This window comes from Elgaria multicarinata, chromosome 5 (genome assembly GCF_023053635.1).
Source record: "Elgaria multicarinata webbii isolate HBS135686 ecotype San Diego chromosome 5, rElgMul1.1.pri, whole genome shotgun sequence".
In the NCBI taxonomy this organism is placed as follows: Eukaryota; Metazoa; Chordata; class Lepidosauria; order Squamata; family Anguidae; genus Elgaria; species Elgaria multicarinata.
In genome coordinates, this window is record NC_086175.1 from 33,204,644 (window position 1) to 33,224,607 (window position 19,964).

Below are 19,964 nucleotides of genomic sequence, written 5' to 3' on the forward strand. Positions count from 1 at the left end.
ATCACAAAGACGGGGCGACCGCCGCCCAATCGGACGGGAGCCGCGTTGCCCAGCGCAGCCAATGGGGGAGCGGCATCCCGGCGCCGGCAGGAGGGGGGTTTGTCTGGTCAGGAGGGTGGGGAGAAACTCACAGGAGCGCGGCGGCGGCGGCGGCGGCTCCGCCTCCCTTTGGTCGGAGCGCGGCCTGGAGTCCCCTCCTCCTCCTCCTCCCTCCTCCTCCTGGCCTCTCTCTCTTCGGCAGCCATGGCGGCGGCGGCGGCGGCAGCGGAGCAGGAGCAGCAGCAGTTCTATCTTCTCCTGGGCAACCTCCTCAGCCCGGACAACGTCGTCCGCAAGCAGGCCGAGGTGACTCGCGGATTCGCATTCCTCCTCCTCCCCCCCTCTCTCCCCCGGCTCCTGCCTCGCCGCACGCGCGATCCCGACCCGGCCTTGCCCTGTCAGCGGCCGCCGCCTCCCTCCGCCTTGTGTGGGGCCCTCATGGACCCCACGTGCTCTGGCACGATCTCCGAGCCAGGCCGGCGGCCGTTAAAGCCGTTGGCCGGGAATTAAGAGCAGGGCTGGGCGTCCTGACGCCAACCGCCTCTGCCTCCCCACAAAGCCCACCCCGCCGCCCCGCCTGGCCAGCGGCTTCTCCTTCTGCCCCATCTCTTCCCCCCCCCCAGCTGCTCTCTGCCCCCCTCCCCGCCGCGGTTCCCATGCTTGAGGCGCCCAAGCGCTTTCTCCTGCTCCAGCATAGGCCTTTCAGGGGTTCCCCCGATCCATGCCTGGGAAGTCCTGACCTTTTCCCTCTCACATCCCTGGTTTCTTTCTCCCTTGTTTTGCCCCTGATTTCTGCTCTCCCCTGCCCCCCCCCCCCACCCCGGTCCTCTTTGGTATTAGTCGCTGCTATTTGTCTTCTCCCCACTGCCCCTCTTTTGTCATAGTCACCATTCCATCTTTATTCGACTGTAGTTGAAGTACTCGCATGATAAAGTAGTTTCATATGGTAAAATACGTAGATGAAGAAAACCGATGTGCTGGTAGGCAAAACTTCTGATCGTCCACCTCGACCCTGATCTGCTGGTGGACTTCGACACCCAAAGTTGGTGTCCTTATCAGGTCTTGCCAAATGCAACGGGAGGGTCCTGCTCCCTTTTCCTCTTGGGAAATGTTCAGTAGGAATACCTGATGTATCTGTCCCACCCCCTTCCCCCTTTCATTTACTGGGACGGGAGTGGGTGGGAAATAGAGGGTTATTGGACAGTAGTTTTAGTACCGTAGTTTATGATATATTACCAACATACAGAAAACTCATTAATATGTGTAGATATAGAAAACCACTATGATGACAGGCAAAAGAATTTTCTCAGTCATTTGTGTTCATCTTTGTTTTGGCAGTCGCTTGTTTAGGTATACATGCACTGTACTTGGGAACTCTGACACTCCTAGGAAGGGGGGCTATTCTGATTTCCCTCTCCTAAGACCCTGGGTGGATCTATGGGGATGTGGGGCAAATCTGAAGAAGAATGAGTATTACAGCCACATTTTAGTCAACCTGCTGCATGGTAACCAGTGAGAGATTCTTAAAATTGGAATGTGTTCTTTTCCCTTCCCCCCCCCCCCCCCCCCGGTTTGGTATGGCCAGAGGAATGTAAACCTCATTTCTATGCTTAAGAGATCTTGGCGCCTGAATTGTGGAATAATCAGAGTCTTAAACTTTTTGTTTCTAATCTATGATGTGTCTTCGGTGTTTAATTTGTACTGAATGAAGCTCTCCCCCCATCTATTGTACGCTTCTCATTATTAGCTAAAACTCAGAACTACAGGATTTCCCTGTAATTAGTAAATTAGGATAATGCTTTCTTCCCACCCGCAGGAGTGCTTTACATTCTTTATTGTAAAACTTAGTAGGGAATCTCTCTGCCATTGAAATAAATGCCAGTGTCTGGCTTAGCATTTTCTCATTGGATGGCTGCTCCAGGGCTTTATCACTTACATCACTGGAGCGGTCAGCAGAGTTCAGCACATTCTTTGACTATGAACAATTGTGGAGGTTTTTTTTAAAAAAAGCTGCTTTCAATACCCTAATATAAAACAGTATAGTCTTGATTATTTTTCTTTCTGTACTTGACACATGATATCCACATTAAAAATCAAAGTTGTACATATCAGCACAATCAATTTAGGTACTGTGAAGCAGTATAGCATGCATGCATGTATTATGATGGATGAGAGAAGAAGCAAATAGAGAATTTGAGTACTTTCTCCTTTGAGCCACAAGTACTGTGGCCAGTTCTATGGCCTCTGAAAAAAAAGCTGCACCTAATTGGCATATCTTATGAAAGTTACATTATTTGCATGCAAATAAGATAACAGCTGTTGGGAATATTGTGAACCGCCCAGAGAGCTCCGGCTATTGGGCGGTATAAATAAATAAATATTGCCAACTGTGATAGTGTCCAGTTTCTAGTGTATTGTGGTAGGTTGGAGGTCGTTGATCAGTTGTTTATTTGTCTATGTTCAGAGGCTACATATCTCTGAATGCCAAATATTGGACACCAAGGATTGTTGCCTCGCTGCCTTTGCAGGCTTCCCAGAAGCATCTATTGTAGTAGATCCAACCTACTACCTTGTAGTTATAAAGTCATAAACCTGAGAAGTGGAATCTAGGAATTCCAAATTGGTAAGGATTTTCAACACTCAGCGCGGCAGTTTGCTAGGCAAAATCACTGGCGACCAGTGCAAGGCAGTTTGGAGGAGAATCTGCCCTATTTGACACTGGGAGGTAGGGGTGCCATACTCTGAACCAATTGGTACAAGTATGTAGTTACTGAATGGATAATTGATTTTGTTTTGGCACAGGTTGTAACTGACATCAGGATTGAACTGCCCACTTAGCAACCATGCACTTATATCAAGGATAGGCAACTTGTGGCCCCCCAGATGTTTTGACCTACAATTCCCATCAGCATAGCCAATGGGAAGTGGAAATTGAAGTTGTAAGCCAAAACATTTGGAGGGCCAGAAATTGCCCACTTCTGACTAACAAGTTCTGGGCTGTAGCACCACCCACCAGCACCAGAAAGGAAGGAAATTCTCCTCATCCTTCTGTCACCATGTAGGAGCCAGCAACATCTCACCAGCCACCTTCGTATGAGTGAAACATAAATCATTGATCGTTGTCCATGAAGTTACCAAACTATACTACAGAAGTTCATTAGTTTTCATTACTACAAAAGTTCATTAGTCTTCAATAAATTATGAAAGTGTAGGCACTACTTGATCTTGATTATAGTTTACTTGACCTATCAGATACTCATACAGAGGAAGGTTGCCAGCATTTGGCTTGCGTTCCATTTGACTTTGAAAACTTGCATATCAACAGTTGATCAAATATTGGACTTTATGCAAGAGAGGTGTCTTATCAGGTTGTGTAAAGGGCTTTTAAAAAAATAAAATAAAAATAATGGTAGCCTATATTAAAAGCACAATATAGCTATTATTTACCTGATGTAGGGAATATTGAGAATCATTTCTTTTAGCCATTTCCAACCAATAAAAAAATCCCATTTCTAATGTTGAGAGAACTGGAAGGCAGCTAAGAGGAATAAGTGGAAAGTTATAGTTGGCTCTTGCTCTAAAGAACTGGAAGAGTAACAGGCGATACTTTATAGGATATAATAATTAGAGCTCGGTGACAGATCAGCTCCAGAGTTAAGAACACAGCAACTGCTGATATCTTCTATAGAGGTGTTGATAATGTTATCTTACTCTATAAATGGTGAAACAAGCTTTCAAATTTTTATTTAGATTTACATTTTTTTAAAGGAAGCTTGATTTAAACTGCTATCCAGACATGAAATAGACTTGAATAGGATTAAATAAAAGGAAATAAAACTGATATTTGTGTTTTTATTAATAACTGCTACACATATCCATGAGTTTTATGAGCAAGGGGCTTATTGGTTTAGAAATTGAGAAATAAAAAGGATAGTGCAATGTCAGTTCATTGGAAGGACTCAGTTGGATACAATCCATAACTAAGAATTTTCTATGTTTTCTTCTCTGTGGTAAAAAAAAATCTTTGGTTAGCTTCTTGATTCATAGACTTTAGGTTCTCTTTGTGAATTAAGGATTGCCTTCCTGTTTATAATTGTTTCTTAAAGTTTGACCTTTGATAGTGGAAATACTTTGGGTTGGATTCAGATTTAATAATATTAAGAGTAGCCTCATTGAAAACAATGGGCCAGAAGTCCTGACTAAGTCCCATTGGTTTTAATGGATCTATTCTAGCTATGACTAAATCTGGATCCAACTCTGTATCTTGTAAAGTTGCTACATATTTGCTGAATAAACTTAAACTCAACTCAAGTACTTCTGTAGTACGGTTTCTAGTAATTTTTTTAAATTATAGTATAAGAGCATATTAAGGGGGTTATATATCATGCCTCATGATTTTTTTAAGGGTAACCTGTTTCTTATCTTTTCTTTCATAGGAAACATATGAGAATATACCAGGCCAGTCTAAGATTACATTCCTTCTACAAGCTGTGAGAAATACTACTGTTGCTGAAGAGGTATTTTCCCCCCGCCCCCAAGAAATTTCTAATAACCCCTACAAAGTGTTTATATGAAAGAAGGCAACGTCAGAGTTGCAGCATTATTTTATGTTGTACTAAAGTGAATTAGCATTGTGTTTAATCTTGTCAGCTGAAATTATAGCACCTGAGAAGGAATATCTTACTGGTATTACCAGTATGTTAAAGAACAAATAATTGGTAAACTGTCTCTGTAGTACACACTACAAATGTAAAGCTAGACCATAGTTGACTTTTATAAGAACAAGCAGGCACAAATCTTGGGTTTATGCATTCCCATCTCTCGTTTTACACATAGATTAAAAGCTTCCATTCCTGGTTTAGTGGCAAACAGTTTGCAGTTTTGCCCTTAAACCCCACTGGCTTGGATCCTAATTTCCCTTCCATTAACAGAATAGGGCTATTCCCCCTTCCCCTTTCCTCTGCAGGCTCATGTGCTCTCTGAAAATCCTTTCCTTTGGGTTGGAGAACCATGGAAATGGTGTCAGATATGGTGCAGGGCACACATTATGGAAGGGGGAGTTTGTAGAAACCATTCCCTCCCTTACATGAATGGAGGAGCAACTTAGCATCCAAGTCATTTTGTTTTCAGTGAATTTCTCTTTAGTTTTTCCCAATCATCTTAAATAGCTCTTTCAACTCCGGAAGGTTTAAACACTCAGTGTTGTGGGGGAGGGATTCATAGTTGTTGCTGATAGCGAAGCAATCAAAAATAACTGATGTGCACTTCAGCTCATGATGTCTTCCCCTCATCTTTTGCATTAACCTTTTTAAAGAGTTTTGCTGGCCAGTTTGAATGCTTACATTCCTGGTTGTTTATTAGGTTGTAGCTTTCCCTTGATATCTTAGCAACTGTTACTGTCGAAGCACAAGAAACAATAGGTCATAGCATCTTATTTGTGTATATCAATTAAATTGGACGTGTGTTGATATACTGTACAAAAATATAATGAACCATACTGGCACACAGACAGGTGGAGGCACCATATCTTGTCTGTGTCTGTCCTCAATCCTTCTATTGCAACAGTGTCCTTGTCCATACATGCTAACCTGTAGTTTATTTAACCCAGGGTTTGTTGCCCTACACAGAGATTATCTGGGAGATGAACAAAGAAGCCATGGTTTGGTCCCCCATTCCCTGGGTTGTTTGTTTCCTCATTCACCTGTTCCCTCCCTGTATCCCAAATGCGTTTGTGGTGCTGTAGTAATAGTATGTAGGGTTGATGGTGTGTTGTTTTTTAAACCACTCTTGCTCACTGCCTCTGTAGCCTGGCGAAGCAGCATATGAACAACCCATAGTTCTGGGTACACTCATGAAAGCAACCCATGGTTTAAACAATACAGAGTTCATAACCCAACAACAAAGCATGGGTTCTTTTTCTGGGTTGTTCATGGTTAACAAACCATGATTTGCTAGCGCAGCATCACATAACACAGTTATGGTAGTCCCCACACTACACAAATGGAGATGTCCAGTCAGCCACACTTTCAGCTTCTGTGTTTTTTAGGTTAGTGGTCTTCTACAATTTGATTGCTGATTTGGTAGGATTGTGTTAGCCGTCTCCTTTCCTTGACCCTATAACTCACCACAAATTTCAACATGCTGCAAAATGTTCGTTTAAGGGTCTTGTATGAATTCATTTCAGTTCATAGAAATGTAATTAATAGTTACATTTGGTTTGTTTCCATTGACAACTTTCCAAGCCATTGATTGAAATTTGTAGTTGTTTCTCTTTTGGAAGATGCCATTTTACCTACTTTGCCTAAAACAGTAAATGCTTAAAATATTAATTCAAATGTTAATTAACTTTTTGTAGGTGCTTTAATCATATAGAATTAGAATGCACCCTATTCACCTTATTTCTTCATATTAACATGAGGATGGATTACAGACGGTTTACAAATAATGTTCCTTTGTAAATGTCATTGTATTGCAGGTTAATTTAGTGAAGCTCTTTACTGAATGCTTTTAAGTTCACAGTTCTTCTGCCATAGAGTCAGTTGCCTTGTTTAGTTCTTATACCAACTGTGGAGAGAAATAGTTGGAGAAAAAATAGCTATATGACTAAAGATGCCAAAAATAGGTGTGGCAGAGTCAGCACTTTGGCTCGACTTCTAGATTTTTGTGTAGGAAAATAGCATTTCAAAGAATATAACTGCAATATATTGTCTTGAAATTGTTTTTCTCAGCAACATTCTAATGTATATCTGTCTTAATAGGCTAGACAAATGGCTGCTGTGCTTCTACGGAGACTTTTATCAGCTTCTTTTGAGGAAGTTTATCCAACGTTACCCCCTGAAGTTCAGACTGCCATTAAAAGTGAACTGCTCTTGATTATTCAGTTGGAAACACAGTCCAGTATGAGGAGAAAAATCTGTGATATTGCAGCTGAACTCGCCAGGAATCTAATAGGTACATTATTTTATTATTTGTATTAATTGTTCTCTCTGCGTGAAAGCAGTGTATAACATAAATTTCCAATAAAACAATAAAAGGTAATCAGTTAAACAAGTATTTAAAATTTAATTTTAAGGGACAAATAACTAGTAGAGTCAACATAGTTCAGAAACAGTGGTCATATTTGAGTAGTCAACGTTATTAATTTCGAGAAGCCTTCCTAAATAGAAATGTTTCCAGTTGCTAGTGAAAAACCAAGAAGGATGGGGCCAAGCACGTTATTCTAGAATGTGAGTGCCATTAGAGAATGATGTGTTCTGCACCTTCACTAATCTTTCCCTAGAACAGGATAGAACTCAAAGCATTGTCTTCTTGGCAGAGTTGAGGAACATATTGGAGAAAGTGCTTCCTCTCTATTTCTGAATGTTCTTGTTTTGGTAATATTCATAAAATACCATGCTTTGGTCCAGCTATTAAGTATTGAAATAAAGACAGAAAATGAAATTATTAAAAATCTTCAACTTTAAATGTAAATTTATGTTTCTAGACAAAACTATGCTTAGATATACTGTACCAGCCTTGATGACTGCAGCAATTCAGAGCCCTGTATGTACTACGATAAGCAGATGATGTTTCCTATGTACCATTTCCTGTTACTGTCAGTGGCTAGCTGGAGCATCTCTGTGCATAACCCTTTACATTGGTAGAGTGACCACTTTTAAAATAATAGCTTACAAGGAACTGCTGTAAAATTTGGCAGTTTTTTTCCCCTTTAAGATAATTCTGTTCTTTAATGTAAAGTTTATCACTCTCAAAGAGATTGCTATAGAACAATATCAACTCTTTTTTCTGATTTGGCTCTATAGCTGTGGTTTCCTTTTGGTTATAATTTAGCAAGGTACTGTTTTGAAAAGTAATCTTGATGTTCACATTCTGTCTCTTCTAGATGAAGATGGCAATAACCAATGGCCAGAAGGTCTGAAGTTCTTGTTTGACTCAGTCAGCTCTCAAAATGTGGGACTGCGTGAAGCTGCACTACATATCTTCTGGTATACTGTTTCTTTATTAGTACATTGGTATAGTTTATATAGTCATATAAGTCAGATGGTTTAAAATTACTGGCGCATGCAAACCATGGGTTGTACCCAATGGTAGCGTTGCCTTAGCGGAAAGCACTTCTGTCCAGGGCATCCAATTTTCTCTGACATGCTCCAATCCACTTATGCCACACACACACCCAGCTATTTCTGAGGTTTGGAAGATCCTTTGGAACAGAATAGGATATGGCGCAGAAGACTGCAGCAGTAAGTAAGTGGAATTTGTGAAAATTTGGTGCACTGACAAGCAAGAAGGAGTATTTTCTACTAAGGCAAAGCCACCATTAAATACAACTCCATTTCTTAAAACATGGCTGTCAAACCTTGTTCTGAGAAAACCCTGTGTTCTAGGGAATCTTGGAAAGCTTTTCAGGGGTTCCTCAATGAAATGAATTATTGTGGACAAACAGCAACAGTAATTCTAGTAATTCACCATTGCCTGTGAAAACTGAGTATGAACCCTAGATTTTTTTTCCCAGAACCCTCTCTCAGCTTACAGGAATTCCCTGACACATGTTTGTGTGGGATATTCCCTGAACATAGAAAGTTCTAAGACTTACTTTAAAATACAGTATCTTTCCACACTTTGCACATACTTGTCATATGTCTTTCAAGTTGTCTATGTATGTGGATGATCAACATGAAGATTTAAAGGCTTTAAGGATCTTAAATGTACATTTTACTGCCCATTTAGGAACTTTCCTGGTATCTTTGGAAATCAACAGCAACATTATTTGGAGGTCATCAAAAGGATGTTGGTACAATGTATGCAAGATCAGGAGAACGCAACGGTAATTCAAGGCCTATTTTGTTTTGTCTGAGGGCATGATCAGATTGAGTTTGTACCAGAAACTCTTTTTTAATCTTGGGAATTTTTCTGCTTTTGAAAAGTAAATGTCTGAAATAAAAGCATGCTGCCCTAGTTGAACAAATGATACCCATTGGCCATGTTATCCTGGGCCATTTGTCTGGGATGGAATTTGAGGCATTTTTATGATAGTTTCAGCCCTCCTTATGGAGGTTCCAGAAAGTGGTACTGAGAGATTTCTGTTTGATATTTGAGCTGTTGATCTATGGTGTCCCTTAGGATTTCATCTTGTCCCCCATGCTATTTAGCGTCTACAGGAAATGGCTGGGTTAGGATGTGTGGGCTTTTGAGGATTTGGGGGTTCATTGTCACCAAGGTGCTCCTGATGCCCAAATCTGTCTCTCCTTTTCATCTAAATCCAAGGAAGCTGTTCAAGTTCTGAATCAGTGTCTGATGTTCGTACTGGGCTGGATGGGGGCAACAAATTGAAGCTTAACCCAGACAAGAGTCCTAATCAGTAGAAAGGCAAATCAGGAAAAGGGGTTTCAATCTGTTATGGATAGGGTTGCACTCCTTGTAGACTTGGGTTCGTAGTTGGAGTATACTTCTGTATCCAGCCCTGAACCTTGATGTCCAGGTTTTGTCAGTGACCAGTAATGCTTACGCACAGCTAAGGCTAGTATGCCAATTGCACCCTTTCCTAGAAATGCTGGATCTAGTGACTCACAGCAACACATCCCTTAGTTACATGTTGTTTGGACTACTGTAACACATTCCTTGTGGTGCTAACTTTGAAGAGTGTTAGGGAACTGGTTCAGACTGTTGCCTGGGGCCAGATTTAGGGAGCATATGACTCATATATTACAACAGCTTCACTGGCTACTGTTTCGTTTTTGGATACAATTCAAAGTGCTGGTTATGACCTACAAAGCCCTTCTCAATTTATGACTATCTTATCAGAAAGAGAATATTCCCCATACAAGATCCTTGGGAGAGGGAGGCCCTTTCTGCCCTGCCAACATCTGAAGCATGTTTGGTGGGAACTCAAGAGAGGGCTTTGGAAGTGGTTATTCTCATGCATCTAGACCTTCTTTTTCCACCACAGGCAAATAAGTTTTTATTCAGACAGCCTTTGATAAATATGTTTACTATAAATACATTGCCTTTTGTTCAACTGGTTGTTTTTATAAATTTTATTGATGAGTTTTGTTTCTATGTGTTTGATAGTTTGTACTTTTTAGCTGCTTTGAGCACCGTTTGGTGGAAAGGTGAGGCACAAATAAATAAAGCATGCATTAGTTGCAAAAATATTCTCAAACTGTGGGATGAACTCCTGAGGAGATCACATATCTGAGGCATGTACAAGTTCCATGGAGGGCAGAATGTTGCTCCCCAATATCTAGGTGGGTTAAATGTCCCTGTATGAGGACCCTTCTTGATCCGCATTGGAGTTTATGGGATAACTATCCCTCCAGTTCCCACCATCCCAGTCTGATATAGTTGGGTTAGGGAACTTATTTGGGGAAGGGTGGATAACCCACCACCACCACGACCGACTCCTCCATGGGCCAGATAATGACAAGGGCTGGGACCATGCCCCTGATGTCATCTGTTCCTTGGCTTTCCTGAACTCAGGCTTTTCCAGGTTGGGGAAAGCCCATGCAAGGTAGAGGCGCCAGGTGGAGGAGTGCTTCTGTACTGTGTTCCTTTCCCCATTGGGCAGGATGTGGGGTGGGTGAAGTATTTAGCATGCCACATGCCCTCCCAATTGGGATAGCGAGCAACAAACTAAGGGGAAACCTGCAATCCCTACTTTTATTTCTAAAGACTCATCAGAGATAACAAGGATTCATCTCCCCGCTAGGCTCTATGGGCATGGCTTAGGGAAGGGGAGGGAGTCAGATGGAGAACCTCCATAAACTAGATTAGGTCCATGAGCCGTAGGTTCCCTATTCCTGCAATATAGAAAGAAGGAAACTCAGGAAGAGCTGCTGCTTTCTTCTAAGGACATTTCTTAGTGTATGTTTTAGGAGGATCAGCTGGCCTCTTTCTCCTCCATGACAAAGCTTTTAAGTACTGCAGTTATGTGCCTGTATATCTGCATATGTATCTGTGGAACTAACGTTTGATTTGCAGAGAGAGATGTGTGTGCAAAGTTAGAGCACATTTAACATGTGCAATTTCAAGAAGTGCTATACTGATTTTTTAATTATTTTTTTCTAGATCAGGACATTGTCCGCTAGAGCTGCAGCTGCATTTGTTCTTGCTAACGAGCAAAATCCTCCCCTTCTTAAACATTTTGCGGACTTGCTTCCTGGAATCTTGCAGGTAAAGACTCTTCTCTGAAGTTGTTCCAAGCATATTACCTGCTATAGACAAGGCTTGATGTCTGAAATGCTTAGAATGTTGCTGTTTTCCATGTCAATAATGCATGACTTTCTAGTGTGAGCACCAGCACATTACTAGTAGTTACAGTTACTCATTGCTTTTTACATATAAGACATTGGTTAATCAAGAACATACTGTAAATGCTGGAATTGGCAATTCTTGTACTTTCTGCAAATAAGCCTTAGGGCACAGGAACTTGTGCAGGGTCAGTTACTACATTCAGATGCTAGGAATACTTGTGAAAGAGATAACTAGGATTCCATGACAGAAAAGAATTGAGGAATAAATATCTCTGTGTGGTGGTATTATCCTCCATTACCATACTGGCAAACTTCTCTAAAGCATCATATCTCAACATTTGAATATTCAAGTCAATACTTAACTATTTTAGTAATTGGATCATTTTGTAGTTGAGGGAGTTTATAACAAAAATATACTCAGTTTAAAACTCATTCATTTTAAATACATCTGTCCTTTGTTTCATGTCAGCCACAAAAAAAAGAAGGTAACTCCCAAGCTGGTGCTATTCAAAAGGGTTATTCAAATATTGAGGAACATGAAAAGCTCAATGTGTTTCAACAAGAGGAACTAAAACAAACAACAGCATATTCACTTAATTACTTCTGAAATGTTCACGTCTGCAAATACAGGAAACTAAAAGCAGGCAAGATAAAATATATTGATGATTAGGACCATCAAGAGTAAGACAAAGATATTCCATTTCATATATTGCCAACTCTGATTATTATAGATTGGACCAAAAGCATGGTCTTCATGTTAAGACAGATGTTCAAAAACTGTTGGATCCAATGCTGTCTTTCTACTAATGGAAGCAGTTCTGTCAGTGGAACAGGCGGGGGGTGGGGGGGTGATTTCCCCAGCCCTCCAGACACCCTCAAAATCTGTTCTGGAGGGCTGGGAAACTCTCTGGAGCAGATTTTTGGGGCAGCAAGGAGTGCTTCAGGGAGAGAAGAAAGGGAGAGTGTCCTGTCACACTAGCAGGCATCTATTCCTGCAGTGTTGGATCTAACCCTATAAAATGATAAAAACATGTTACTACATTTTATTACATTTTAACATACAAGATGGAAACAATAGTCTGAATCTCTGCTCAAAGGTGATCTAATATTAAACCCAAAATGAAATAGATAACCCGAGTCTATAAATAGATAAATGCATGTCTTTTCACTCATATCATGATTTCTATAAGCTTTTCCCCAGAAGAACCTCTGAAAATAGAGGGAATTTATTTGCAAGTTGGGAGGGATGGTATTTGGAAGCACCCTTTTAATTTCCTCATCATAGTTGCAACATTTCTTGTTCCTTCTGCACTAGACCAGTGACGGGGTGAGGAGGAACCTGGGTCAGTAGATCAGGTTTTCTTAGGTACGTGCTCACTGAAATTATTTGCAAGCTTTTGAGTTCTCCAGGTGCAGTATCTTTAAACATGAAGCAAGTCTTCGTAATGTAGAGCATGACTCTGAGTATAAATTACAATTGAAATACATTAACTTAATTCTCTTTTAGGCCGTAAATGACTCCTGTTACCAAAATGATGATTCGGTCCTAAAGTCTCTTGTAGAAATTGCAGATACAGTTCCAAAATATTTACGGCCACACTTAGAACCCACATTACAACTGAGTTTGAAAGTAAGTTCGAAGCTCCTACTTCAGTTCAAGTTTTGATTTGTTAGATATCCAGTCTAGTCTTTTATGTTGTACTTAATTTTTTTTTTAATTTCAGTTGTGTGCAGATACTAGTCTCAATAACATGCAACGGCAACTGGCCCTTGAAGTAATAGTTACATTATCGGAAACTGCTGCTGCTATGCTGAGAAGGCATATCAACATCGTTGCACAAGCTAGTAAGTAAACTATTTTCTTTGGTTATTTTTCTTCACAGTTAAAATTAAAACAGGAGGTAAACACATATAATGGAATTGCAAGTTAGCTAAAATACACATGCTCTGGACTAGCACAGTGTGGGCAGAAATGTTTTTAAAAGCCAAACTCCTCCTGATCAGCTGTTTAGCAGGTGGGGAAGCTGAACCCTTCCCCCTCCAAAGACAGCATTTTTTAAAGTGCGCCAACCTTGCAGGCCCAATTTAGATCCAGAAATGGAACTGTGCATTCATCACCTGTGCAAGGCAGTAAAAAGAAAATAAAAACATAACACTTTTAAAATTACAATGGATATTATATGCTAAATAATGTATACAAATGCTGATGAAAATTAGATAAATGGGTAGCCACTCTAGATGCATAAACTGACCAGTTTATATTAATGGAGGGATAATATTATATAATATATTCTTTGAAATATGCACTCATTTTATACAGTTGTGTATTGGAAAAAACTACAGTAAAGCCAGGAGTAGGAATCTCTTGGATGTAGGTAATGTAGCTGTAAGAGAACATTGTTTAGGGTTATTTATATGAACAGATTATAGTTATGATATAGTGTTATACTTATATGTTATTAACTCTTATAAATACTGTATACTGATGAATGATACACATGAGTATGTATCTTTTAAAACATTTTTGTATGAAGTTGAAAAATAAAAAATCAATAATAAAAATTTAATTGCCATTCTGAATATTTAGCACAATAGAGTAAGAATTGATGCCTGTTTAAACCAGGCAATAGAATGCTTAATAGGTTTTGATTCAATTTGATAGACACTTAAGTGCAGTATGAATATGACATTTCCCTGACTCATTTTGTACGAATTGAGGTTAACTTTACACACAGCTTAGTTTAAAGCCTGGTCTTAAACACTGTTTTAAAAGTAGTCATGAGCAGACGTAACACTGCACCATAATTAGTGCTGAAAATGGAAGGGAGAAAAGAATTCACATGGGAAAAGGATGGAGGTGTGGGTAGGAGGGTGTGAGCCTGCAAGGTTCTTCCAATCTGGGAATATTACGCCTGTTCTCATCCTTTTTGTAATTCTATATATGCCACGTCTTTGTGTTAACAGATTAATAAAAATCAGTGTTTGTGGGTAGAGCAATTGGAATAACTAATTGGCTAAAATGCCAACATTAGCAAAGCTATATAAAAGTATATAACTGGGCAACAGTGTTTCACAATTCAAAAATATACTTTTAATACGTGTTGTGTGTGGCAGGATGAAAAATGTCTAAATGTGTATTACTTCATGGGTTCTACTGGGATTTGCTGTGGATTTTATTAGCATTCAGATTGCTGTTAGACAGTATCTTGTACATTAGCAATGTTTAATTTCTTTAGTTCCTCAGATGTTAACAATGATGGTTGACCTAGAAGAAGATGAAGATTGGGCAAATGCTGATGAATTGGAAGATGATGACTTTGATAGGTAAAAAAGCTTTTTTTTTGTTTTTAAAGGTACTGAAAATGCATCACTCTTTTCCAGGCTGTGCTTTTGCAGAGATGCAGCTTTTTTTCAACTATTGTTGAAACTACCACAGTTCTTGCAATGGGAGCAGCAAGTTTTGGACCCATTGCCACTGCGGAAATATAGTTGCATGTCTGTCACAAATGGCACCTCCATGCAACAGCAGCCTCTTATTCTTAGGACGTAATCAAATGGGGGCCAGCATGGTACACAAACAGCCTTAGATCAGGGGTGCAGAATCGTTTTCAAAGATTCTTTTTCTTGGAACCACATTCCAGTAGGGGTCATGGGCGAAAGAAAAAGGGGGGTAGCGCCCAAAAGACCCAAAATGCCAGCATATTGTAGCTTAAAGCTCTTACTGCCAATAATTGAGCCTAAGAAGAGGCATGTCAGTCTTTAGGATGTGGGGGGGGTGCTGCATGAAAACCTGGAAAACTCCAAATAATCGGTGGTTGGGAACGGAGGTGGGGCCAGGGAAGTGGCCATGGCCTTCTGAGAAACCATGGAGGGACGGATTTGGCCCCCAAGCCTGAGGTTCTCCCCCCCCCCCCCCACGCCTTAGATTATAAGGCTGATTAAAATGAAAATAATGGTGTCTAGGGTAACATTATGGAGGGAGAATCCTTCCTCACAAAACAGAAAATGCAGTGAGAGCATTCTAAAGAAAAATTGCATGAGGAACACCTGCCGATAGAGATCTTCAATCCTATATCTCATTTATTAAAATTTGAATTCAAAGTGCCCCATGCATGAGTGAATGATGCTTCTGCTTGTGCCAGTGGGGAGGACTTTGTCAGTTTCTAATGGTTCTTCTCTCCATCCTCACAAGCTGCAGCTCCACACACATTATATTGCAGAGGGTGCAAGGGGGTTGCAGCTGGATTGGGGATGAAAGCCTGTGTACTGTTGTTGGAATCTGAGGCGATAATGATTACATCTTCATAACTAAAAATCCAGTTGCTGCACTTCTACTGGGTGCTTCCAGAATTCTTAAAAAAATTAGTTCCTCTATCATTTTCGAGCCCTATTCCTTCTCAGTCATAGCTCTTGCTTTCAGAAGTTGTATGACTATGGTTGTAAGTCAATTTCTCTCTTTGTCTTGAAGCCCCTAGCACCATCTCCCACATGGTACCAAAGGTTCACTCCCAACTCTCTGGAACAGATTCCAGGGGTGGGGAACTGCAAAGAAAGGGGAAATTAGTGAAAATTGTTTTTCTTCCCTCCACTTCTGCTTATAGAAGTCTGTTGGATCAAAGAGCCTTCCATCAGCAGAGAGAGACAACTGGCTATCATCTTCTGGCAAATGGTAGCCCATGGGCAATGCAGTGTATGATCCCCTAGTAGAGGGTACAAAATTTAACATTTTAAATGGTTTGATAAACTTGATCATATTAAGGTCATGAATACAAATCTTTGCAAATAGGGTTTAACTTTAAAATACCTTTTAAAATGTTTATTTGAAGATCTTTCTCTCTCTGAAGGTTCAAGTACACATTGTTTTCCTGTGAAACATAAAATACTAAAGAACATACCTGAAGCAATACAACTGAGTACTGAACTTGTTGATGTTGAGCTAATTGAATTTTTTTTCTTTTACAAACCTTTAGCAATGCTGTTGCTGGTGAGAGTGCGTTGGATAGAATGGCATGTGGCCTTGGTGGAAAACTTGTTTTGCCTATGATAAAAGAACATATTATGCAGATGCTTCAGAATCGTAAGTAATTTTATTTTGGACATTGAGCAGATATTACAAAATGCTTAATTAATGGAAATGCTTCATGGACTGAGCAGTTAAAATCAATGACAATGTGTCATCAAAGATAGTTGTTGGTAACTTTGCAGCCAGTGGCAGGATAGTTATATACATGCCCACACCTTTTCAGAGGTATTCTGGTTTAATTAACTATGGGGAATGAGTGTTAGATCCGCATGTCCTCTTCTGCCTACTCCCATTGCCCATCAATTTTTGTACTGAAGTCCTAGTCTTTTTTTAAACCACAGTTCCCCATTTTGGAGATAATAGAGAACTATGGTTTAATGTCTGTTTACTCACCAGGTTCTTAAATCACACTGTGCAATTTGAGGGTGGAAAGAATGATCCTTGCTCTTGCAGCCTAGAATGGAAGGGACAACTTCTATGATTGGCTTGAATAGATTCACGTTCTGGAAAAAATAGCTTATATATGCTTTTTCCTGCTAATAATGCTTCCATTTAATATCTTTCAATACAGCTGACTGGAAGTGCAGACATGCTGGCTTGATGGCTCTGTCAGCTATTGGCGAAGGCTGTCATCAACAGATGGAAGGAATTCTGAATGAAATAGTTAACTTGGTTTTGCTCTTCCTTCAAGATCCTGTAAGTTTAGCACACTTGGCTTCCTCAAAAATTGTATTGTATTGTTTTATGAATCTTATTAATTGAAGCTAAATATTTCAGCATCCAAGAGTAAGATATGCGGCTTGTAATGCAATTGGTCAGATGGCTACGGACTTTGCACCAGGCTTCCAGAAGAAATTCCACGAGAAGGCAAGTAGAAAGCTATGTTGTATATTCTGATCATGTTTATTTCGAGACCTTTCTCTCATGGTAGTCGTCTGTGTTGTAGGTAATTGCAGCTCTTCTGCAGACCATGGAAGACCAAGGCAACCAACGTGTTCAGGCTCATGCAGCTGCTGCTCTGATCAATTTTACTGAAGACTGTCCAAAATCACTGCTTATTCCTTATTTAGATAACTTAGTGAAGCACCTTCATTCCACTATGGTATTAAAGTTGCGTGAGGTAAGACACTTTGGGATGATTGAATATAGTACTAGTTTGACTTAAATGAAAATATTGAGATTCGAAGAAGTTTTAATAAGCGTGTTTGTTTTTTCCCTCCCCTCCCCAACAGCTGATAGAAAAAGGCACAAAGCTGGTTTTGGAACAGGTTGTTACATCCATTGCATCAGTTGCTGATACAGCAGAGGAAAAGTTTGTTCCATACTATGATTTATTTATGCCTTCTCTTAAACACATTGTTGAGAATGCTGTGCAGAAGGAACTTAGACTCTTACGAGGAAAAACCATCGAATGTATCAGCTTAATTGGCCTTGCAGTAGGTAAAGAAAAGGTAAGTTTCAGTTTCTGCTGCCCTTGACTTGGTAGCTACAAATGATTTATTACTTTTACCCCATTATTCTGTCTGTGGACTCACAAATCAGCATACAGGATCAAAAACAAAACATCACCATAAAACCAACAAATTCTCCTTTCAGGTTGCCTTGTCAACAGCTCAGTATTTAGATATGATGTTCTAATACATTTTTTCTGCTAGCTGAGAATCTTGAAGGTAAAGTGAAGAGTTTACCTTCAAGCTAAATGGTGAGGTAGAAACTTTTATTTAAGAAAAAACATGGTTTGATGTAGTTTCAAGAATTTTCTATTAGGACCTTGTTTACTACAGTTCATAATGTAGTAAATTCTCCTCACTAATAGTTTGCTAACTCAGATTTTCTCACTGAGTTTCAGGGTTTTTAAAATACCATGAATGACTAATCTGGTATTGGCATGCTAAATGAATTAGGCTTGCATTTAAGGATTATTAAATGTTCATGCAGACTAACTGGTTAGATTTTGTTTTGATTCTTGATGTCAGATTTCTTTATCTCAGGGGAGGGCAATCTCTAGCCTGCGGGAATCCTGGCTTTTATCTCTGTTCTGTGATAACAGCAGGGATGTGGGTACCCTCTGAGAGAAAGCCTGCACACCCTGAAGCCAGTTCCTGGCAGTTGTGCTAGGATGATCATCCTGATGTGCCCACCAAGGTCCTAAAGCTTTGCCTGTGCTGCATCCTCTCCTTAATGGGAGAAGGCTTAGGGCAGGCAAAGCAGCTTTACAGCATGTAGGTCTTATCTGATAGAAGAAAACATTAATACGATCTTTACTACCTAACTAGCCATCCTTCCTTCAAACTTCTTATCTGAAGCATATACTGTATTTTCTTGTATTTGGTAAGAAATGGTTCAATGTTATTTGTGACTTGTCACTTACGTTAGCAGGGGTAAGCTAAGAGGTCAGAGGAGAATACTGTGAAAACTTACATCATGTCAGAGTGAATATCTTTATGAGAATCAAAATGATTCATGTTTAATATGAGAGTGCATCTAATATTTAATATTCCCTGCTATGAGAGAATATATTTGAGAGGTGTAGAGAACAACATACATATTTGGCCAAGATTAATATCTGTTAGTCAGCCTGTTATGCAAGCTGGTTCAAGAGTCTTGAAAACTGCTTAAATAAGAGTGCAAGGACTTGTGATATTTGAATATTCATAAGTACACTGAGTTGCTCTTATGTACTTTTGTTAAAACTACTAGGGCAGTATCTGACGGTGGCATTCCACAAACTCAGATAGCACAAGCAGAGCACCTCTGGAACTTCCTGTTGCACAGGCAACTGCCCATTACTGCTTCACACCATTGTGCATCCAGGAGCACAATGGGTTGTGCACAACAGGTTGCACAAACTGTATCCAAAATCACTTGCACAACTACACTTGCGCAAACCAGTGGCGGCTGGTGCTCATTGGAGCTGGTGGGGCAGAAGACAAGGCAGAAGCTCAATATTCTACTGTGATTGTTGGGGGCGTACAGAAGAAGACCATGCATGACACTTGGAGGGATCTCTTTGCCATAAATGGGTGGAGGACAGGCAGAGGGTCACAGCCCCACGGGACCCAAATATTGAGCTGCTTCTGGCACAGATGTAACTTTAGTTGGATTCTTCTCTTGTACATAGTTCAGAACTTCGTTTCTGCTAGCACAATGTTATGTATGCTAATGGAATGACACAGTTGGATGCTACCACTATTTTCTCCTTTTTTAGTTTTACATGTGGGACTTTTAATAATATGGGCATATTTATCATTAGTATAAGCTGAATAAAACACCTAGACTAAATATTTATTTAATAACTGCCATGATTATTTAATAACTGCCGTAATTAGCTGTTCGTTTGTTTCTGTTCCTAGTTCATGCAGGATGCATCAGATGTAATGCAGCTCTTACTGAAAACACAGACTGACTTTAATGACTTGGAAGATGATGACCCTCAGGTATATCAAATAGTTGCCTCTTGTATTTTAACATTGGTATAATTTCCTTGTTCCTAGAATGTCCCAAGCAAACTGTCGGTATGCTGGCAATTCAAATAGCAAACCTGTATGTTGGCCAAAATTTCTGTAACTATATATATTTTGAATTGGATCTATAGATTAATCATTTTTATTATAATATGACTTGTTAAAGATTTTGTTGTTATTTAATTCAAA

At 39.9% G+C, this 19,964-nt stretch overlaps 1 protein-coding gene across 1 annotated transcript in view; it reads left to right on the top strand.

The window, feature by feature from the left end:
- The first annotated feature begins 210 nt into the window (after positions 1–210).
- The window catches only part of IPO5 (importin 5), a 36,346-nt gene continuing 16,592 nt past the window's right edge, over positions 211–19,964 (top strand). The window contains exons 1-15 of the mRNA XM_063126079.1: positions 211–345; positions 4,476–4,556; positions 6,798–6,990; positions 7,922–8,024; positions 8,767–8,863; positions 11,104–11,208; positions 12,796–12,918; positions 13,013–13,133; positions 14,525–14,612; positions 16,259–16,365; positions 16,883–17,007; positions 17,089–17,178; positions 17,258–17,431; positions 17,544–17,762; positions 19,665–19,748. Of these exons, the coding sequence (XP_062982149.1) occupies positions 244–345; positions 4,476–4,556; positions 6,798–6,990; positions 7,922–8,024; positions 8,767–8,863; positions 11,104–11,208; positions 12,796–12,918; positions 13,013–13,133; positions 14,525–14,612; positions 16,259–16,365; positions 16,883–17,007; positions 17,089–17,178; positions 17,258–17,431; positions 17,544–17,762; positions 19,665–19,748 (1,812 nt within the window). The 5' untranslated portion in view covers positions 211–243. The remainder of the gene's footprint in view (positions 346–4,475; positions 4,557–6,797; positions 6,991–7,921; positions 8,025–8,766; positions 8,864–11,103; positions 11,209–12,795; positions 12,919–13,012; positions 13,134–14,524; positions 14,613–16,258; positions 16,366–16,882; positions 17,008–17,088; positions 17,179–17,257; positions 17,432–17,543; positions 17,763–19,664; positions 19,749–19,964) is intronic.